This window comes from Cynocephalus volans, chromosome 6 (assembly GCF_027409185.1).
Source record: "Cynocephalus volans isolate mCynVol1 chromosome 6, mCynVol1.pri, whole genome shotgun sequence".
NCBI classification, from domain to species: Eukaryota; Metazoa; Chordata; class Mammalia; order Dermoptera; family Cynocephalidae; genus Cynocephalus; species Cynocephalus volans.
In genome coordinates this window covers 80,205,436-80,229,620 of record NC_084465.1, presented here as the reverse complement: position 1 = coordinate 80,229,620, position 24,185 = coordinate 80,205,436, and the positions used below count along the sequence as shown (strand labels likewise).

Here is a 24,185-nt window from a genome sequence, read left to right as displayed (position 1 = left end):
TGGGCCTGAGCTCTTGAGTCTGAGCTTTTGACTGGCACAGTGGGAATAGTAGGAAAGTTTAGATTTAAAAAACTGTTTTTTCAAAGATTAAATCAAAGCTCTCCTTTGCCATTTTTTTATGGTCTTTTTTCAGTCTTCACCATCCACTGTCCCTCAGACACAAATATCTATCCTATATTTATTCTCTTTCACCCAGCCACTAGAAACCTTTTAGTATAAAAATCTTGAAGTAAAATACATCTCCTCCATTTCTACACCAAATTGGTTGCCAGTTTAGTCTATTCTACATCTTCCACCCCTTCTTTTCATTCCCACTGGCACAACCTAATTTAGTCTCTCATTAAAGTCTCATATAGAATATCAAATAGTCTTCTACAGTAACTTTTCTCTTTATTCAAAACAATATGACAGATTTTTTTCTTGATTAAATGCCCAGCTTGAATCACATGACTCTCCTTTAAAAACATCATTATATTAAAAGAAAAAATTTAAAAATTAAAATAACAGAGTTTATTTGAGCAAAGAACAATTCCCAAACTAGGCAGCACTCAGAACTAGAAGAGGTTCAGATAGCTTTGCCCAGTTGTGTGAGCCCTGAGCTTTTACAGGTGGAACATGGAAGCAAAGTAGAGAAATTACCTAATTGGCTACAGCTAGGCATCTGCCTTATTTGGGAATGGTGTGCTGAGTTGGCAGCCTGTGATTGGCTGAAGTTTGGCTGTTTGTGATTGGATGAAACCTGGATATTTGTTACAAAAACTATACTCTTAAATCAGGTTTCAGTTTGTTTCCATACTAAGTTAGGTTTCAGTCTGCTACAAAGTACAGAGACAACCTCAGGCTAATGGCCTCCTGCTTATCTAATTTAATGAATAATTTCTTTTTCTGACCAAATCAAGTGAAAGCCTCTTTCTGTGGCAATCTGGGTCTCCCCATGTTTGAGCCACAGCTGTGCTGTTTGGAGTCTCGGCTCCTACTTCTTCCCTACACATAAACAGACTCCAACCAAATGAACAGTGTGTATTTTTCTATCTCCCTTCATTCACTCAATGTATGTTTATTGAGTTCTTCCTGTATGTGAGGTCATGCTAGGTACTGGCCATTGGGGGTGGACAAAATAGAGTAGTAATGAAGGGCTTGGTCTACACCAGAGGCTTTTAAGTGTTTTGTCTCTAAAAGAATTTGCTCAAAAGAAAGTTTTACTCAGAAGTCCACTGTGTAAAATGCATAAAGGGAGAGTTGTTCTAAATGAGATTTGGAGCTGCCTATTTCTCTTCCTCCATAGGATCCTTCAGAGATTCTGCAAAATACCTTAGGAAGCCTTGATTTTGATGAACTATGCTTTCACACACTCGCTTCTCAGAGTAGACCATAAATTTCCCTAATTTCTGCCAACTGCTTTTTGTGTTTTATTCTCCCTCAGTCATGTACTCTTTTATGCAAACTCTGGACCAAATTTTATTTGATAGCAGCTGTGCCACTACAAAAGACTTTATTATTATTATTATTATTATTATTTATTTTTTTTTTTTAATTTTTTTTTTTTTACAACCTCAAGCATCAGTTGGGTGTGTGGTGAGTCAGTTTACTTACAGGCAAGTAGCTTAGTAGATTATCAGATTACAGATGTGATATGTGAATGGGCAATCCTACAATAGTACCATAACTTCTGAACAAATCAAACACTTTTAGCTTCTTTGCATGAGTATGTAGTGTATTACAGATTCTACAACCTTAGAAAGATTTTTAAAAATCCCGTACAGATGCAGGTGAGATACAGATAAAAATTCCAATTCTAATGTACAAATGACTGGAAAGCACAGAAATTATTTTTAATTTATATATACATATATTCTCACTTTTAGTTATTTTTTACTTACTAAAAACTTGCTGTAAAGATAGATTGACATACTATTCAGTAACATTCACAAAAGTTTAATTCTAGAAGCTCACTTATCCATAAACTACTGTAGCACTTAATTTAGGGTTTTGAAAACTTTTTGCCCCCAGAGTTCACAGGATCTGTTTATATATTTATCTCTTGAAAGTCTCCAGATTGTTCCTCATGAAGGCAGAAGTTGTGTTATTTGTTTTGCAAGCATCAGTTGTCAATAAAAGTAGTGTAACTAGAGAGGAACAATAGCTAGAAAAGGGGAAGGAGGAGTGAGTTTGCTTGGGATAATATTTAACATCTGTAGAGGCTTATTGAGTTCTGGGTAATGTTCTTAGTACATCACAGATGTTAACTCATTTGTTCTTCTAAAACACACTGTGTAGTAGCTACTATTTCATTTCTAGTTTACCCGTGAGAAAACTGAGCTACAGAGAGATTAAGAAACTTACCTAGGATTCCTCAGGTAGTAGCTAGGACCAAGCCCAGTCTTGGTGGCAACACACTGTCCAGCAATGCTACAGACTGTCCTGTCTAAAACAGGACACTGAAGATCACAGATAAACACAATATCAACTTTTGCAGCTGCCTATGTCCTCGTGTTTTAAAAATTACCAGTTAAGTTCTCTGTCCCAACAACTGTCTCCTATACTCTCAGTAATGGCTGAAATTCTGTCATCAGTAGAATTTCATAGTTGTTTGTGCAAGTCCCTTTCCTCACCAGCCCTGTCTTATGCTTCAAGTTCCCTGGGAGCAGGTGTCATGTCTCACTCCTCTTTGTACCTCCCTAGCACAATGCCATACCATACATGCAGCTATGTGCAAAAGTAACTTTCTGTGTGCAAGGAATCAAAGTAAATTATCCTTGAGTCTTAAAGTTTATCTTCAAGAATCCTAGAGAGGCAGAGTGCTAACCTTATATGAGTATCAGGCAAGCCCTGGGCAGGGACAAGTTTATCAGATGACCTCGGAAGCATCCCAGCTGAGCACAGGATGTGGAGGGAATGCTGCTGGGATGCAGGATGGGCTGGGATGCAGTAGGAGGTGAGACAGCTTCAGAGAGGAGCTTCGTGGGCTCTGCCTTTCTTTCCTAGGGCTCACCCTGGGAGCAGAATATGCCCTCTCTGGCACCCACCTATAATCCCAACCCACCCTTTAATCCAAAGAATCCGTTCATTCAAATACTACTGAGCTTTTGCCCAGTGATCTCAGTTCCATGGAGACTGCACTTTCTGCCACCTGCTGGACCATGAAATCTCCATGGCCCCTCGGCCTCTCTCTGGAGCCAGTGCTCTTTCCTCTGCCTGGCTGGTTCCCTTCTCCATCCACCCTTTCCTAAGTACCCTATTTAAAATAACAGATACCCACCACCAAAGCTGCCTGTCTCCCCTACCTGTTTCATTTTCCTACTGCCTGCTTACCTCCATCTAACACACTATGTTTTACTGACTTATTTGGTTTATAGTCTGCCTTTCAGCACCAGAATGTAAATTCCTTGAGACCAGGAATCCAGGAATTTTGCTCTGTTCTACTCACTGCTGAATATTCTGTGCCTAGAAAAGTGCCTGGAAAGGGTAGACATGTCACATTTTAAAAAAAAGTCTCATATCTCCTTAGGACAAAGTAGCACTAGACTATGGCATCATATGGAGACCTTCAATCTTTGTTTATAGTGTTAAGAGTTCTTGGTTTCACAGCCCTGCTCACCCTGTTTGAAATGACCTAACAATTATTTTTTTATTGAATGAAGTTTCCTCCACCTTTACTATTCATTCATCACCACCAAAGATACTACCTGGTATATGCGTACACACACACATACATACATATACACATACACGCACATATACACACGCACACCCCTGGATACTATATCAGATATATGAAAAACTCGGCTGGTATTAATCACTCAGTTTTCTTGGAATAAAGACGTCACATCCTGGGAAATCTCCTAAGTTACCCTCTGTCCCACTTCCTTAGATGTTTACACTAAGGCACACATACCATGGATGTTATCATTTCTCATTCCCAGGATAAACATATCAAAGCAGGGAATAGAGACCTTCTTCCACTTCTATGTAAAGAATTAGGTGCTATTGCCATTCCACTTCCCAGAATCAGGTCTCTGTGTGGGCACCCACCTGCTTCTCGGCACCTTTGTAATCCCCACCTGCCTGACCCAGGCTGGCCGCAGCTCCCTACCTCACCCACTTCCCTTCCTGAGTCTCCTTCTCATCAATCAATATAAGTAAAGCCCAGGGCTGGCTCCACCAAGACTTTAAACAAAGCCACTCCCATGTTACCATGGCAATAATCACTCCTTATATTATGATTTTTATGCTGTCCTTCTGTATCCTTCCTCTTTTCCAGGGAGCAAATACTTAGTAAAAAGTAATCACAAGAGCTTGTATCAGCAAATCAGTTTAGAGCTGGGTATTTCAGGAGACTGGGTTACTTTTATTCCCTATTCCCCTGCAACTGACAGTTCCAGAGAATATTCAGAAATGTCAAGTAGGTTCAGGAAAAGTAATTTTGGTGCAAGGAAGGGAGCTAAAACTGAGAGCTCTGCTGAAACTAGGGACCCTGGGAAAAGGCGGATAGAAAATACCACCTGATAACCAAGAAACCCAGGAAAGAAACTTGTCTTCTGCAGAGATCTGGTAAAGAAAATCAAAACAAAGTAAAACATGCTCTTGTGAAAATGCAGAATTCCAAGTCTGTCCTATGTGTGGGTGTGGGGAAAAAAGTTTACACTATCCTCCTTGTGTTGGAATCTTCTAAAAGAGAGCAATTAACATAAAAATGGCCATGGACCAGAGAGACCAGCCAGGCACCCGCCAGACACACACTCAAAAAGGCTCCATAGAAACCTGTCTACAACCAGCACACTGGACTCCAAGAGAAAAGTAATCCCCATGGAAAATGAGTTCACAAATAAAAAGTTTAGCAGTCCCCCCTCATCTGCAGGGGATATGTTCCAAGACCCCTGTAGATTGTCTGAAACCTTGGATAGTGCCAAACCCTATATATATATATACACACTCTATGTTTTTTCCTATGCATACATAGCTATAATAAAGTTTGATTTGTAAATTTGGCATAGTAAGAGATTAATAACAATAACGAATAGTAAAATAGAACAATTATAACAATATACTGTAATAAAAGTTATGAGTATGACATCTCTCTCTCTCGTAATATCTTACTGTACTCACCTATTTTGGGACTGCAGTTGACAACAGGTAACTAAAACCACAGACAACAAAACTGCAGACAACGAGAAGTTCCTGTATAGACCATTGCAAGAAAATATCCCCACAAGCAAGAGTCAACAGCAAAACAAATAGCTCTGTTTAGCACTTCCAATTCAACTGTTTAAACTTATCAAAGAAATGTTTAAAAAATAAGAAGCAATAAAGGAAGAATGTTACAAAAATAAATATGTGGATTGACAAAGAACCCAACAAAAGTTCTAGAAATCAAAAATAAGACCATTAAAACATGTTGAGTGTTTACCAGGTCCATGCGGCAGGCTGATGAAAGTGAAATGTCATCCAGGTACTCTCTAGGAAAGCTTGAAGTGATTCCATCTGCATTCTATAAAAGGGAAACCTTCCCAGGATATCAAAAGGTCAGCACTGTGCCCCAATTCTAACAATAAGAAGGCACATTAATTCTCTCTGGAGCCCCAGTGGCACTGCACTAACAGACTCAGTTCTTGTTGACACAATTTCTTGCCATAACATAGCTCTCTGCCTAGTGAACACACAGGCATCCTTAGAAGAGAAGCCTTGTGGACATCAAGTCTAGGGGCTGGGACAAATGCTGAGGGTATAATGATGGCCAAGGAGTCTTCAGGGTCATGCCCTTAGGTGGAGTAAGCAATATCTTATTTATTCTCCTTTTGCATTAAGCGCTGAGTGCAGGTATGACCCTGGAACTATTTGTTTCTTGAACTTTAGGCAACAAGACTGACTCACACAGTGTTTTCTGTGGCCATATCATTGACACTGACCTGTGGCTGGAAATAAAATATAAAACTCTTTGCATTTATTCAGCATCCCGGAATCCTGGCAATGAGCAAGCGTAAACTGGCCCCCTGGGCACCACTTTTGCATTAGTAACTTCCTTCTTCTTAGCTTAATAAATCTTTGTTGGGTTATTGCCTAACCTGAAATGTTCCTCCAGGGTACCTTGCAAAAGGGAAAATGGCCACAAAATCAGAACCTCAGAATGGTGTGCAAAGCTCCCTTGTGAAAGCTGTCATTTTTTAAAAATTGTGTACTAGTCTTGATCTTAGTGCCACTGAAATCTGTGGTGTTTCTGAGTGACAACAGCAGGATGTACTATTGTTTCTGGTATGGTGAGCTTTAGGGATTAGTTTTTTAAGTTTAATCTTCTTGGATCACATATGCCAGAATAAATATTATATTACTTCATACATGGTCTCTTGTTTACTCTAGTTCAGAACATATAGTTGGTCAACAAACAGAGGCAGTTTTGCCAAAATTCAGTAGTGTCTACTGTTCAAAATTTTTGCAAAAGTTAACACCTCAGACCCATAAAAATATAAATTTTATTTTTACTTATAAGAATAATTCTGTAAAAAAAATTCTTTCTTAAAATTCATGCCTTAGTAATCTTGAGCAATCATTTTAGGTCCCTTTATCAACTTTTCCATGATCCAGTAACACTAAACTATCTAAATTACTCTAATAGGCAAAACTATGCAGGAAAAGCTTATGATAAATAGTTGGCAAATGATGCTGAAATAGTATGACCATGGCAACCAACTCACTACAAAGTATAAATATTGAACATAAAATGAGTGACCAATTACATTTTGAGAATATCATGCTTAATAAATGAGCACTATAACTAAACTTCAGAAATCATAGCTATAGATATTGATGATTTAGGACACATACTAAGATGTGCTTTCAAAAAATGTTATGAAAATTTTAACATCTTCTCTGCTTTATTTTCTTTCCCTGTCTTCAGGAAGTTATTAATTCCCATTTTCTAAATGAGTTTCAGATGTAAAGTTTAGACAGATCACCTAAAAGCCTTTTGAAAGCACTCTGAGGAAATAAATTTTTTCATTTAAGAGCAGTATAAAATGAATCTGAGCCAGGATAGTAAAATGAATCAAATGAGACTAATCTTTAAGTTATACATAAAATATCTATGTATTCATTTGAAATTTTTTAAAAGTTATTTTACTAATGGGCACAGAGAATGAGTATGCTTTGTAATGATGAATAAGCTAATTATCCTGATTTGATCATCACATATTGTACACAAGTATTGATAGTCAACTCTGTACCACTCAAATATATATAATCAATTATGTTTCAACAACAACAAAAAGTTATTTTACTATCCATAGTTTGGTGCTTAAAAAACAAAAACCATCTTAGTTTTAATTCTGATATTTTAAGCAAAGTGACCTAATGATTTTCATAGAGAAATCTCCTTACTGAATTACTACATTTCAGGCCCTGGATACATTCAAATATTCTTCAAATCATATTAGCAGCCTCCAGAAATTCACCAAATGGTTTAACGTTTATAGTAATTAACTGGTAGAATTACCTGTACTAAGAGAACCTTTTATTTGGCAACTCAACATAAAATGGGAATAATAGAAAACTGGTTTTACTGTAATTAAGACATGCTTCTAAGATTACATTCTAAATATTCACTGAATTGAAACCCAATTTTTCCCCATTGTGCAGAGTCTAAAGGCCTATAATGAACAAATGTGATCTTTTCCTATAAGCACAGAGAAGAAAAAAATGCAGTATGGTGCACATAGCAAAGTTTAGTCTTGAAATGATGACGAGGTCTTTAAAAAATCAAGTAGAAAGTAAATGTGACAAATTTCTTCTCTGTTTGCTTTTTGGGCTGACCTATTACTAAGGACTGTAATAATAAAGGTATTACAGAATGAGTCATATAGAAAACACATGAAAACAGGAGAATATTGAGAACATAGTACATGTTATTCTTTCATTGATACTTAAAGAATAAAATATAAAAATTGAACAGTGCAAAGTGTCCCAAAAAGATCTATTTGTGACAGTAATATGTGATCCTATTTCTTTAAGTAACAATCATAGCAGCTTTTTTGAAAGCCCCCAAATTATCCAAAATGATTTTTGAAGCCAATTCTTTTGTTTGGAGAAATAATACAACAAAATCAATTGGTATAAAAGATACATTACACACAAGCATACTCACTAGATGAAAATTTGGAATCATAGAGTGCAGACAAATTATTTTGGTCTCCCAAGAAATATACTCAATTATATGCATCAAAAAAATTGAGGTCTTGGAAAGTTATTTAATACTATTTGACAGATGAGAAAATTGTAAGCATAATAGTACTTTCCTTTTGACCCTATTTAATAGTAATGTGTGTTTCCTGGTGTAGGTTCAAAATATTAAAATGCATGGGTTTTTGCCTGTTAAAGCAAACTTCACAAACTGAAGTATTATATCACATGACATACCATGTGTTTTATTTACCAAGAGAGTACTAATATGCAATGTACTTGTTATTTCCATATTACATCGGTATTGATTTACCACTGTCCCTTTCAAAACACCTACCATTTCAGTACATTGATGGATAGATAATGAGATATAAAGCTCTAGTCATGACCACAAGACAATCTGTTCATATTTGATAGGAAGATAACAACATAATAGCTTTTAAAGGAGTAAAGTGAAAAAAAAATCGGAGTAAACTTCATAGAACTTAAAGTATTACAAGACTTTTACAGAAGTCACTTCCATACTTAAGGAGGAATGACAGCTTCCGCTTATTCAGTACTCCACCCTAAGGATTGCATTTGTCATCCAGCAATATTGACTCTAGGGTCAGATTCCAACTGCTAAGGACACGTCATCTTAATGCATGTGAAATCTGCCTTTTATGTATTGCTAAAGTAGTTAGATTTTTTTGTTAAAAAATGACCCATTTCCAGCCTATTCAACCACATTAGTAGCATATCACTTTGATGGGAACTTCTAAGTATTTCCTGAAATTATCCACTTCAAATTCCAAAAGAATGATATTTTTGTCTCCTTTATAAATGCCCATTTTCAAAAAGATCAGAGTTCATGGGGAAATCACTTAACCTCTTTGGATGCTCATACATTTTAAATTACTTTTTATTCCTTCTACTCTATAAAGTACACCTCCACCATGATGTAAAAGGATTCCAGGCTGTGGAACTTTATACCAGGAAAAAAAGAGACTTGAATAGCTATGAGACTAGGATTCTTTCCAGCTTAGCACAGGGTATAAAATTTCTGATAGTCAGGAACAAATATTAGATTATGCCATAAAACGAAGTGTGGCAAGCTAAATGCCAAATTCTAAAGCTGTGGGCTCTTTGAGAATAGCTAAGCATAGAAACTTGAACAGTAAAGCAAAAGTTTCTAACGTGGGATCTATGAATCCCTCAAAGAAATCCTTGGATTGGATTTAGTATATAAGTAAACTCCCTGAAATAATTGTAAAATTATGTGTGTAAATACTGTATATGTACATTTTTCCTACATAGAAAGTTGATAAGTTTTATCATCTATACAATATGATTTATTGTCCAAAGCATATTTTAAGAATGAAAGAGATGATCTCAATTATTATGCCCAGCAATAGGCTTAAACTGAGACTGTTACGGGAAAACTGTGAAGTATTGTTATGTTATCCACGACCCAAAAATGCAATACGTTACTGCACCAGAGGATCTGGCTTTCCATTATTTCAACCCAAGTACCATCTGTGATTTTTTTGGGGGTGGGGGCATTTGGCAGGTACAGGGTTCAAGCCCTGGACCTTGGTCTTATCAGCACCACACTCTGACTGAACTAACTGGCCAGTCCCATTTGTGAATTCTAACTTAAGGCAACTGATATACACTCAGGTGTATCCCCCAAATGTCTTCTCACCTGCATTCAACACTGGTTTTTTGCCTTGTGATTTGCAGTTTCTACTAAACTTGGATTCAGGGCCATAGCACAGTCCTCAATGTGCTCATACTTTCATTTTACTTTGTGTGCTTTGCAAGTACCTCTTTCTTCGCCCTCCTAAATGCATGATTATTACCAAAGCTTGATGCTGAGCCTTCTGCTCTACACTGTCCCACAGGAAACACATCTAACTTAATGACATTAAATGTAACATATCAATGACTGTGACTGTGTACTGTAGAGAGTCTTCACAGAGGAAACTGAGTTAAAATAGGTCATTAGGCTGGGCCCTAATACAATATGGCTGGGGGCCTTATAAAAAAAAGGAAATTATGAACAGACAGGTAAAGAGAGAAGATCATGTGATGACACAGGGGGAAGATGGCCATCTGCATGTCAAGGAGAGAGGCCGCAGAAGAAATTAACCCTTCTGACATGCTTTACACTTCTGGCCTCCAGAACTGGGAGAAAATATATTTCTGTTGTTTAAGCACCCCACCCAGTCTGTGATATTTTATGACAGCCCTAGCAGACTAATAAGCCAAGTATTTTCTCTTTCCTTAGCTCATTTAGTATTCAAGTCATGTATGATAATAGTATCCCCATTTTATAGACAGGAAACCCGAAGTTTCAGAGTGAACATGCATCAGGAAGCAGGACACAGATTGGAATCTCGTAGATCCAAATCGCATCACTTTGAGCTTTCAGCAGATGATGAACTAGAGAACACCTGAGCTTTGGTCCCAGCTCTGCCCTAAGCTAGTAATGGGACCTCCAGGATATCAGTGACTTTTTGACATCTTCATTTTTTCCATCTGCAAAATGAGGAGGTTGCATTGAATATTCTAAAATAGACTAAGCCATTCTAGTTTTAAGAGATTAGCTCAAATCATTTTTTTAGTCAACTCGTAAAGAAATTATCTCTGTGAGCTCATTGAGATTTGAAAGAAAATTTAATATTTTGAGCAGCACTATTTTCCCCAAAGAATTCAAGGCTTTATTGAAAAAAAATACATACTATATTTGAAAATGTTTTGAAATATAATGAGCTTAACTCATTTTAACATGTGATTTTTATAGGGCTGGCATCCCATTAGTTAATTTCCTGTTGTTAAAGATTTCTCCATTGTCAGCTTTTAAGGACTGCACATAGCTTCATGAACAAAACACAGGATTAAAATTTTCTGACAGAAAATTTGAGTTCCAGTCTTAAAATTCTTTGTGAATATAGTAATTGAACAATCTTGAGTGACAAAAAAAAAAAAAAGTTGCAGACCTTATTTTCTAGGTCTGAAAAACGGGGTAAATGGCTTCCTGAATGCCTAGCAGGAAAGTGTGCCGTTAATAAGAGAATATCTGTGAAAAACTTTTGAACTCTTGGGTGGGAAGTTGCCACATATATTCAATGGCAAGGTAATTATTATAAGCTCATAGTGTTAGGCTGTCTTCTTTCAATAACCTCTTCATTTTTGAAATATTATATGGGTACTTGATTTGTATTTTTTTCACACCTGTAACTTTTTTTAATACCAAGAAGGAGGAAATGTATTGTGGAAAATAATTTGTACCATAATGGTATATGGTACAAATACAGGTTAGAATTGTGAATCATCTCTCGTGTGTTTCCAACTAAATAAAGGTAATTTGTTTAAGAGGGAGGAAAAAAAAATCTACAAACCACGAACTCCATCCAATCACGTAAAGACGAATCAGCCTTCAGGCAAATCAAATGTCTTCATTTAAAGCTTACCTGGATTTGGCACTCTGCCCATTTTCCCCCCGAGCCTCTTAACAATACACTTTCACAAACAGTTACAAGCATGCATACTGAAAAGCATACCCTTTACAACATTATTTTTAAAAACAAGGAACTTTTTAACCCACGGAAGACAATTGCTTGGGGAAAGGAAGGTTTATTTCCAAGTGAGCAACGTGTAAATACTGGACTAGAGGGTGGGGTTGAGGTGAGCTCCGGTGCATAAATAGAGACTCCCGCCGCACCAGCACACACTGAAACTTGGATTGCATCCTGGCCAGCCGGCTCACACAAGACAGGTGGGTGGGGACATCCAGGTAAGGCTCCTGACAACAGCTTTGGAGGAGTGAGCTTGCTAGACTGAGCTTTGGCCTCTGATTGCTTTGTATAGTTGCAGACATTCAACAGAGGAGTGCAAGGTTTCAAGGGCAGTGAAGTGGGATCTGGAGAGAGTATGGAATTCCTACCAAAGGTTTACAGGGGTCTTTCTTTAGCTAGAGCTGGCTCAGGGTTACGTTCCTGAGCACGTTCAAAGTGATGTTCTCTCCATGTTTCTTCAAGTTTAAGGATGGGTGAACTCTAGGAGTTTTCAAGGCTGGGACAGGACCCAGGGATTTCTGTCTAAGTCACTAGCTAATGCTCTGCGTCTCTCCCACTGGTTAATGCAAAGTTCTGCAGGCTCTTCAGCTGTGAACCTCAGCTCAGATTGCCCACGTGGGATATGTTACCGCAAATCAGGAAACAGTTTTCTTTCACTGTCTGGTGTAAAGATATTCTTGCTGCTTCTTCAGTCTTTAAATTCATGGGATAGGCTGTCAGAGGAGAGAGCTGGTTGTTTTCCTGAAACATTTATGAACAGGGACACCGAAATCTCCTGCAAGTTCATTTCTTGCTAACGAGAAGACGACAGGGATATAGTAACCAGCAAAAAGTGCTGATTTCAGAGACTGTGTGTGTCTGTGCGTCTCCGAATTATCAATATCTTCCATGGTTAGCATTCTGGTTTATGCAGGAAATTCACAGAACAAAATTTATTTGTATTATGAAAACTCGGTAGAGCGAATCTCAGAAAGTCAGCCCAGAGCAGGATGTTTGCACAGCAGGAGTTACATTAGCCTTCCTTGAGTCACCCTGCCATAAAACACATGTAATAGAGCAATAATCTGTGGAGCTATTGCGAGCAGTCCTAATAGACTTAGGACAACAAGAATTATCAGTGGGCTAAATAAATAAAGTGCTTTACCACGAATTTACTATTCATTTTTCAAATATGAAAAGTACAATATTTTTTCAAACACAGATGCTGTTATAATAAAATACAAAATCAAATATTGATAAATTCAAAGTCATTATAATATATTTCTGAACCTACTAATATTCCAAAAGTAAAATTATTCTCATATAAAAGTTCCTGAATTTTTTTAAACATTAAAAAGAAGTCTTCATACCGAGAGGGCTGGGTATTGCTGTTCTATAGTACACTTGAATTGTTTTTGCAGAACTCTAGAAGACAAAAATTGTTATTGGCATTTCCACATCTTCATAAGCGTAGGCAATGAAGAAAGCATATTGCTACTTTTTGCCTATGTCTTTTCTGAGTAAGTCATTTTGTGGCTACATACTATGACTTGGATAATAATTTAATTCAAGACATTATTTAGATTTGGTAACATAGGAACTCCTTTTTAAAAAATCAGCTAGTGCTTAGTAAAGCTTCCCACTCGAGCTATCAGATCATGAGAAACTTGCCTCGTAAAAACACTGAGCAATGGTAGTCTATCCTACCTCCTTTGTAGAGTTTATTTGCCTTAATTCAAACCCTCTACCAATATTAGAGTTAGATGCTGTAGTTTCATATTTCTTTTTATGCAATGTTAGTGTTTGGCTTTACCAGAATCCCAGATCTCCAGATTTCCACTTATGGCCCCCGGGTAACCTTAGGGACTTGCTGGTGCGACTTTGTGTGTGAGCTCACTCCCTCCTTCTCACTCGTGGAACTAAGAGCCTTTCACTTTCCTTTCATGGACATCTGCTTCATCTTTTCCTAAAAGTGAACTGCGAAACACCAGAAAAAAAAATTAACAAAGAGCCCCCCTGCCCCGTGGGGTTTGTTTTTGTGTTATAAATCTCACGGATATTTTTGTGCACTAAAGTGCATGCCTACAACCACCCACCTGCACAGGCCCACACAGAGAGTCAAAGAATTGTGTCACCGGAAGGAACTTGTCATTGATGTGTATTAGTCAATTCAGAGCTAATACAGAGTTGGTAAATGATACCCTAGGGAGAGAGTTGTGTGGGTGAAAGTCTTCAGTTAAGTGACAAAGTTGGCAGGTTCTAAATGAAATAATCATCTTATTCATACCTCATTCTTCAATGGCAGTGTCCTCATTTCAGCTGAAGGTTAAAGAAGTGTGGATGTTTAGAGTAATTGTTGCAGGGAGGGAAGACGGAAGCCAGCATTGCAAAATAGCAAGATTCAGAAGCCTTTGTTCTGGACCCATCTCATAAATCTTCATCTCTCTGAACCTCAGATCCTTTATCTATACAATGAGGCTTTGGGGAGGTGGGGAAAGAGGAGTAACCCCTAAGGTGCTTTCTGGTACTATATTTTTGAAATATACAAATTAAGTGTAAATTTTCTTAGCTATAAGAGTATATACATCTATCTAGCTATTAAAATTTATCTACTTCTATATAGACGTATAACTATTTAGATAGCTCTATATCTATAGAGATGTTCATCTTTATATCTATGTGGATCTATATCTATTGATGATATATAGATAATAGATAGATATCCATGCTATATATTCTTAGGAAGATTCCATGGAAAGGAGCTTTCACTTCAATCTCAGTTCCACTGTTATATTCCACTGTTATGATAAAATCTGCAGATCTTGAAGACAGCTAATTCCTTTTCGTTTTACTGACTTTCTGTTTTCCGTATCAGATTTGCCATGGAGAAAATTTCAGTATCAACATTCTTGCTCCTTGTAGCCCTCTCCTACACTCTGGCCAAAGAAACCACAGTCAAACCTGGAGCTAAAAAGGACACAAAGGACTCTCTACCCAAACTTCCTCAGACCCTCTCCAGAGGTAGGAGTCAGCTTACTGTTGGCTTCCGACTGCTAATTAATTGGGAAAGATTTTCTAACTCTTGGTGCTGAAACCTGTGTGCTGAACATATTTTGCTATGTGCTTCTTCCAGATTTACCATCATTTATAATTATTTCCATTTTCTCTAGAGGTTTTTCTTTTTTCATATCGAGTACATATTTATCCCAGTCTTTACCATTGCTTTTCAACAGCTTTGAGCCTGAAATTATAATAGCTTTAAATATGCTGGTCCTTTTGTTCTAGGTTGGGGTGATCAGCTCATCTGGACTCAGACATATGAAGAAGCTTTATATAAATCCAGGACAAGGTAAGGGTGAGGGTTATACGGAGCTCTCTCAAAGCTCTCAAGAGCACCATCTAGTGATATCTAGCTATGCATGGAATCTTACTCATTAAAAATTATCCAATCTCTTTGTCTCTTAAAGCAACAAACCTCTGATGATTATTCATCACTTGGATGAATGCCCACATAGTCAAGGTAATTTATTCTTCTAAATACGATTTCCTTTATACGTTTTTAGCCTTAGGGCCAGGGTTTGGATCACTCATGTTTGTGTCTTTAGAATCTAGACCAGTTGAATAAGAAAAAATATTTTATGCAGTAAAAACATATTTTAAAGTAACTTCAAATATTTACACATGTTTGTGTTAACCATTGGCTCATATTTTGGAAAACAAGCTCTAGGATTCATCCTCAACTTCTTGATTTCTCTTATATCCCACACCCAATACATCAGCCAATACTAGCTTTACCTCCAAATATATCCTAAAGCCAGCACCAGCTTCATGGCATGCCACCTGTGCAGCCACACAAGGCCCAGAGCATAGAGGTTTCCCACACTTGGTTTGATGCTTTGTTGTCACTGTCAGAAAATTCTTACTAATTCTTGAACAAGGGCTTCTGTGTTTTCGCTTTGCACTGGGCCCAATATATTACGTAGCTGGTCTTTCCCAAATTCAACCACTTCCTACTGCCTCAGTACTACTGGCTTGGCCCAGACCAAAATGACATCTTGTCTAGAATCATGTAACAGCCACCTAACTGGTTGCCCTGCAGTCAGTTCCCCTCATGAAAGCCAGAGTGAGGCTGTTAAACATAAATCAGGTCCTGTCATCACATGCTCATGTAGCTTCTCATCACAGATAATTGAACCTAAACTCCTGACCATGGCCCACAAGGCTGGACATGATTTGGCCAGGGGCTATCTTTCCTTCCCTTCCACTTTCCTCTTCCTCTCTCCACTCTGCCTAGTCTGGTCTGACCTTCATGCTGTTCCTCAAACACCTGAGCTCATTCCCACCTCCAGGCCTATTCCTCCTACCGTTCCCTCTGCTGAGAGTGACCTGCCCCAGCATGGATCACTCCCTCCCTTTACCATCATCCCCTCAGAGAAAGCTACCCTGACCACATCTTAGTCCTTAAACCCCTTGCTTAGATTTACTTTTCTTCAGAGTACATATCACACCTGAAATCATTACATATTCATTTGTTTACTTGTTTACAGTCTCCTGCACAAGCATTTGAGCTCTATGGAAAAAGCAATGCTGTTTTTTCTCGCTACACTATCCCCAGTGCATAAAACAGTGCCTATCATAATGTAGCCATTAGGTAAATATGAGCTAAAAATTCATAATAAAAGAGTGAATGGATGGGTGATTGAATGAGTGAATGTAAAGAAGAAAAAATAGTCAATGGCATAGACAATTACTTCACTAAACATTTGCTGAAAGTGCAAAGTAGGATATTGAATTTAATCACAAGATCGCACATGTGTAATCTAAAAAACATAAGGTTCTCATAGAGTAGGATAATGGTTATCAGAGGACAGCAAAAGGAGAGAAGGGGGGAGAGGAAAAAAGATGGATTCGTGGTTACAAAGTTATAGGCAGAAAGAATAAATACTGGTGTTCTAGGCTGACTAAAGCTAATAATATTCTACAGTATGTTTCTAAATAGCTAGAAAAGAGGATCTTTACCATAATCACCACAAAGAGAAGATAAATATTTAGGTAATGGATATGCTCTCTACAATAAGTTAATCATTGTGCGATACACACGTATTGAAACAACGCACTGTACCCCACAAATGTGTACAATTAAAAATAATTTAAAAAGGAATACTGTACTTAAAATGCCCTTCAACTTAAAATATAACGGAGAACAATGGTTTTAACCAACGCTAAGATGGATGCTTAATGATTTTTCTTCCTATTACAGCTTTAAAGAAAGTGTTCGCTGAAAATAGAGACATACAGAAATTGGCAGAGCAGTTTGTCCTCCTTAATCTGGTTGTAAGTTTACTTTTTATCATCACTCACATTTCCCCAAAGCTCATTATTTGAAAAGGATGATTCACTTTTCATATACATCTCAGTCATACTGCATTAACTGGGATCTCTTCCAACCAGCCTATCTCAGATTGGAGAAAATGAAAAGATTTCATTTTATTAATAATCTACCTGACATGTCTATCTATTTTTATTTAGTAATTAATCATCTTAGGTTGTCTAAAACATACTCTCCTGTGGTCAGGGTTTTCTCTGTTGCTATAACAACTGGAAGGTTTCTGTATTTTGCAAATTACTTCCTGTGCCCGTCCCCCTACAGTCCCAGCTTCTTTACACCTATTCTTAATCCTTGTCTCCTCCCTCCTTGGAAGAGACGGCTCTCTGACGTGCATCTAATCATGCCTCCAGCTTTAGCTTCGTGCGGTTCCGTCTTACTTCTCCATCACCACCCCTCCCAAGGGTCAAGCTTTCTGTCTTTGCAAGATCTTTCCACTCAGCATACACATGTTTTTCATACTGCTTCTAAAAGCAAGCAAACAAAGAATGACTCTACCTAATCATATGTCCCCTTGAGCTGCTCTCTCTCCCACTCCCTAGGTTGACCTCTTCAAAGAGCAATGTATACCAGTAGTTCTTCCTCGCCTCCCTTCCATAGGCTCCTCTTCCTCTTCCTCTTCCCACTCCTTGATGTTAGTGACTTGGTGAATCTCTCCTCGACCCACTTGTCTTTTCATATTTTATATTCTCTATGGACGATTTCATCAACACCTACCTTTCATCAATTCTTACACATATTCCGATAATTCCTACATCTTACCCAAACATACAGCAGCTTCCCACTTGTCTATCCAACCATGTTCCAGATAGCTCATAATTACCTTAAGCCTAACATGTGGCACACTGAGCTAATCATCTTGGTTCAGGCTTTTCAAACAGCTCAACTTTCTCTATTTCCTACTTCACTGAAAGTGGTGCTTTTCTAGACTGGGCTCCCCTACTCACCTACAACAGTCAAGAAGCTCTGTGCTTTTAAATTTTAAGTATTCCTGCTATTTGTCACTTCTCTATAAACTCAGGACCACTGTTTCACTGTAAGACTTTTTCGCTTTGCCTAACTTACTGCAGTGTTACTAATTGGCTCCCGGCCTGCAAGATAAACCCCATCTAATCCCACGTGGCTGTCAGGGTGATTGCTGTAAAGATCAAGCCGGGATCACGGAACCTCTTCTATCATCCCTCCAGTGGTTCTTAACTATTTCTGAATAAATGAAAATGCTGTGACATGGTGTGCAGGACCATTCACGAGCTGGCCCCTGAGGTGGCTCTTGCATCTTCTCTCACCACCACTGCGCTCATGCACCCCCGTCCTTCAGTCCTTCCCCCAATGCCCTTCCTCTCCATACTTTTGCACAGGCTCTTTCCCTTGCAATGGCATGACCTTTTCCTCGTAACTGACGCCTATTCACTGTTCAAGATTCCTCCATCCCCACTTCACAAAGTCCTAGTGGAACCTGCAAACTGGATAAATGTCCTCCATCATGACATTTCACCCACTGGATCCTCAATATTTATTTTCCTACCTGTATCTCTCAATAGACTGTGCATTTGTTAAAGATAAGCACTGTGTCTTGCTAAATAAATAAAATTCTAAATAAAAATTGATAAATGGATGGATGAATGCTCAAGAAAATCCTGTCTGTTCCTGTAATTTCCCAAAAAATGACTTCTGCTTTTTTAGTTAATCTCCTCCTGCCTCATCTGAGATGTCTTCCCTGAACACTGTGTCTCCTTCCAAATTCCCCCTTCTAGAACTTTTTTGCTCTTTGTGCATTGCATCCGCCCAGCTCTTTACCTGGTGTTCTGCATACATTCTGCTCTTATTATTTCATGCATATAATTTGTCTTCCCATCTATATTATAAACTCTTTGTGGCACCAATGTGCCTTATAATATCTCAAGGTAACTGGGCCAGTAATGGACACAAGTTAACAAGTTTGAAAATAATTGAAGAGTAAACAAACTACAAGTGTCTTTCTTTTTTAATCTTAGTATGAAACAACTGACAAACACCTTTCTCCTGATGGCCAGTATGTCCCCAGAATTCTGTTTGTTGGTAAGTGAAAGTGACAGTGAGATGAATCTCACTCTGAAGATTATACAAGTGCCACCACATCCCTCCCTCTGTCCTCCACACCCTCAACTGCCACCTTCCCGTGGCCAATGTCATGACCAAGCTCTAGCGAGTATATGCGGTAGGACACTGCTTTAAGTTTCACAACATATTTTCATTAGAAAAATGTGAACTTCTGCCTATTTCCACATATGACTTTTTTTTCTCATCTGCTAATTTTAACTTTTCATTTTCCACCACAAATACATTTGAGCAGAAAATACCGATTAACTGTTTACATGTATTCATAACTTTCCTGAATACATCAGGCCTGTATATATTTATCTTTTAATCAGACAAACTTTAATTTTTGTGTTTTTCTTTCTGACACTTTTGATAATTATTTTTAGGAAAGTTAGGAATATGGGCTAGGAAAAAAGAGATCGGAGGAGCCATGCTCCTTCCTGCCACTGGTACTTTTCACATGCTCTTCCCTCTGCTGGAAAGCTCTTCCGGCTTCCTCCTCTACCCCAAATGTCTCCTCATTAATTACCCTATTATCACTGTCATTAACCCACTTGGGCAAATCCCCACTCTGTGCCTTTTCAGCACCATGTTTCTCAAATTGGTAACACTTTCCTCAGTTTTAATTTTGCATTTATTGGGTGATTATTTAATAAATATATTCCCACACAGGACTATAAAGCCCAAGTGGCAGGGCCTGTATCTGTTTCCGCTCACCAACATATTCCCAGCATGACTCTGTGTTGGGCTATCAATAAATATTAGTTACATTATTAAATAAATGTATCGAGTTTGGCTTTGTTCAAAGTCATACTGATTTAAGGACAATCCATAATTAAATCTGTCACATGGCAGAGCTCACTCTAATCAAGTGGTTCACCTTTGTAATTCATCAAAGTTTACATTAAATGTATAAAACAGAGGAAAGAAAAACAAGTGATAGGAAAAAAAGGAGGAAGGCGGAACTAGAGCATCAGAATTTAGAACATTTAGAATCCTGACATTGAAAGGGAATTTGTAGGTCACCCAGTCATACCTTGTGCAGGAATTCTTTGTACAGTATCCCTGTCTGAGGGCATTTTAATCCATGGTCATCCATCGTAGGAAACAAGTATGAGGCAGCTTGCTCGTCCGGCTCTATAGTTCTCCACTCTGGCTGCTTATTAGAGTCACCTGGAGGATTTTAGCAATCACGCCACCCAGGCCACAACTCAAACCAATTAAATCATTATCTCTGGGGGTGAGACATGGGCCTCTGCAGTTTTTAAAGCTTTTTAGGTGATTTCAGTGTGCAGCTAGGGCTGTGACTCACGGGCTGGGTGTTTAAGAAGCCTTTCTTATGTTGTTTATTACAAAGATTAGACCACATCTTTGCATTCTCAAGCAGAAGTACAGTTGAACAAATGAATGTCTGCTTCTTGTAATTTGCCTCTGTTGGTCCTAGTCCAACATTCTGAAATGACAGAGATTGTCCTGTCCCGTACCAGGGACAGACTGCAAACATGCAGATAGCTCTCCCATATCTTCTCCATCCAGTTTTCAGGACACGTGCCTTAGGCTCTTGCAATCACCTCTTTCAAGGCAAGGTTTGCAGACCTCTCTTTATCCTACTACTCCGCTTTCGGGTGCATCTTATTTTTAAAATACCATGAATTAGATGACTTGAAGCTAAATATAAAACATGGCAAAATAGATTTAAACCTAAAGGAATATACATATACCTAAGAGAAGACTCAAATTTCTATTTTAAAAATGCAGCTAATTAACAACATAATGAAAAATAGTGAGGGGCACTATATGCTTATTTGACCTTTGCTGTTCTTAAGGGCTTGCCTTCTTTTATTTATCAAAAAAAAAAAAATTTTTTTTTTGAAAACCAGCATTGTATATGGGTTTCTAATTACCTAGGTTGAATTCTTAATAAAACATATCAACTACAACATAATCATTTCAAAAGTTTACAATAATTTTATAATAAAGAATGCTAATGTTTTCACCAAAAAACAACAACATAAAAACCACCACCAGCAAAATATATATTATTCTGTTTTCAGGGGACTATAGATAGGATGATGGGGTCCATAACTTTTCCCACAAATAACACAGCACAGCTGTCGAATGCTCCTTGCCCTGCATTGGCTACTGACTGCCACAGGCTGGGGAGCAGAGTAGATGGAGCAGAGCTGGACCCCACGGGACACACACTGTGTTCCTTCTCAGGGCATGGATGCATAGGCTTCCTAAGGCGATAGAGGTTACTTGAAATCAAAGCATTTCATTCCCTTTTTCTTTACCTTTGCAGACCCATCCCTGACTGTTAGAGCCGACATCACTGGAAGATACTCAAATCGTCTTTATGCTTATGAACCTTCAGATGCATCTCTACGTAAGTGTGACCTTCAACTTAGAGATGTCCAAGTGTTGAGCATCTCTGTTGCTATAGTGATGGGACCAGAGGGCTCTGCTTAGGGATGTCAGACAATCAGTGTGACTCTAATTAACCTTGTGTCCTCAGACAGATCACAGTCTCTTTCCATCTCAGTATTTTTTTAAAATCCCAACTAAAGATAAATTATTTAGGTTAGGTACCGTTTTCTCTTGGAGGATTCTATGACCACGTTATCTGCTCTTCAGTTAGGCACACTAACAGCTCCTATCAGAGAATTGAATGTAATTGTTGTAAAAATCTGGATGCTTTAATTTTTTTTTTCACAAACGAAAGTGAAATAATTTAGTCCAGCATGCTGAAGTTGAATTCACGTTCAATTTAAGGCTCAGTAGGAAAGGTGATCCAAATAAATAGTTCCCTGTGGTTGCCATAAATGAAAGGGAAAATAAGAGAGAGACTTAAGGCAGATGAGGTTCCTAAATGAGAGGCTGAACCTAGCTATGAGATCTGATTAGTCCTTCTGGGAAGAAAATTTGGTTTTATCCTAGGAACCAATTCTGATCACTTAGTTGCGGCTGCCTAGAACTACACCATCCAATATGTTAGCCATTAGGTACATGTTGCTATTTAATTTTAAATTAAGATAACTCAGTTCTTCAGTCACACTAGCCACATTCCAAGTACTCAATGCACAGACACTGAATATTTTTATCATCACAGAAATTTCTACCAGACAGTGCTGACTTAGAACATTATGTTGGAAAGGAGTGTGAGGTTATGTCTGGGCAGGAGGAAAGATCATCATAGTCCATTAGCAACATCTCTAATGGATGCTGGGAGGACCAGAGGAAGCACATTCCAAGTACTGGCCATTCTTGAGATAATAGATAACATATATATATCTTAAGTCTGAGCTTTTGAAAGGCAGGTATCCTAAACAGGTAATGTCATAGTGTCTTGTAGAACAGGCATTTAGTATTTGTAGGAGTGATAAGCAGCTGCTCGGTGCCTGTCATGTGCACATCTTATTTTAGTAGAGCACATATCTCATTTTCATGAATTGCTGCTGAAGCAACAGTGACCTAGAGTCTGGGCTCTGGAGCAGCAGCTCCATCACTTGTTAACTGTGTGACCTTTAGCAAGTTACTCAGCCTCTCTGTGCTTGTTTCATCATCTAAAAATGAAGTACTAATAGTTTTTGTGAGAATTAAAGGAATTCATGTGTGTAAAACACTTGACTTGCTTTTATTTTTCATTTATATTCCACCTATTTCTTAAACAATTTGCAATAGCTGCACATACCTAACATACTTCTTAAGAACATGACTTAAAATTTACTTCTAAGTTAGCCAAAAGTATTTTCTGCTGATGGAGCTTATAAAGGAATTCTTTTGTAATTTGGGGTTGGAGAGGGAAGATCTGAGAAGGAATGAATACACTAGAGAACTGGATTATCACAAAAGCCTTTTCACATAATTTTAGAAAAAAATTTAAAATAAGATTACAACTATTCACCCTAGGATTAAAAAGCACCCCATTAAATGATGAACAGAGTAACATAATTAGGGGGCCTATTATACCTATTAATGTAATTTCTGATGGTGTCTTGACTCTCCTTTTTTTTTCCCCCATTAGTGCTTGACAACATGAGGAAAGCTCTCAAGCTGCTGAAGACAGAACTGTAGAGAAAAAACAAAACCTACAAGCTCTTCCCTCTGTGTTAGGTCTTCAGACTTGGAACCAAAGGAGATTTTAGAAGACTGGAGTACGCAGACGCACTGATGGGCATACTGAGTAGATTATAGTTTAATGTTACAACAGCTACTTTTTAAAAAATGTTGTTTCATGTACACATGTATGAAAACAATACTGTATACTACCATAGTGAGCCATGATTTTCTAAAAAATAAATCCTTTTGAGGGTGTTCAAACTGAAGTTTGGTTTTGTTTTTTTCTCAACTTGATCTTTCACAGAAAAACTGTCTGGTTCATTCACCAAATAGGACTAATGGACACACACAAAATGCTCTAGGAGGGGACAAGACAGAACTAGTTCAAACAATGAAGACCAAAGACAAATTTCTCACGATCACTCACTCAGCACACCACAGGTTCTCACTGTGACTAAAAGTAGGCACGAGCTTCACATCGACAGAAATATCAAACAGCACACGCTTTAGTGTGAAAGAAGATGTGGAAAGGCACCTCAAGAAAATCAGCTGCCTACTTAGAGAAAACACTCCCCACCCAGACCAGAAACTCCCATGCACACACTTTAAAATTTAGCAATTCAGATTTTAGTCAGATTTTGCCCAACTTAATGCTGTGTCTGGGAAAGCCTCTGGCAGGTAGCTTTCTCCTTCAGAAGACTCATTTCAGTGAAAAGGTCATCCAGGAACATCTACACCCCTGAGCACACCCTAAAGAAATCCTGAGAATTGGTCTTGTAATAGATTTGGTCTCTCAAGGTTCTAGAATGCTGCCCTGGATAAATTCAGTTTGAATTGCTCCCATCTTCTTTGACAACATGTGACTAACTGGGGGAAGAGCGAAGGGCATTGAGCAATATTACATCTTTGAGGCAGATAGAGATCAGAGGTCACTACTCTTTGGAAAAGGTTGA

The 24,185-nt window shown here is 38.1% G+C and overlaps 1 protein-coding gene across 1 annotated transcript; it reads left to right on the top strand.

Moving 5' to 3' along the window:
* Positions 1-14,590: 14,590 nt before the first annotated feature.
* On the top strand, positions 14,591-23,247 carry AGR2 (anterior gradient 2, protein disulphide isomerase family member). Its single transcript, XM_063098535.1, has 7 exons — positions 14,591-14,729; positions 14,994-15,057; positions 15,176-15,228; positions 16,969-17,042; positions 19,089-19,152; positions 21,476-21,559; positions 23,198-23,247. Exons 1-7 carry the CDS (start codon positions 14,591-14,593, stop codon positions 23,245-23,247), a joined length of 528 nt encoding a protein of 175 aa, XP_062954605.1.
* The last annotated feature ends 938 nt before the right edge of the window (positions 23,248-24,185 follow it).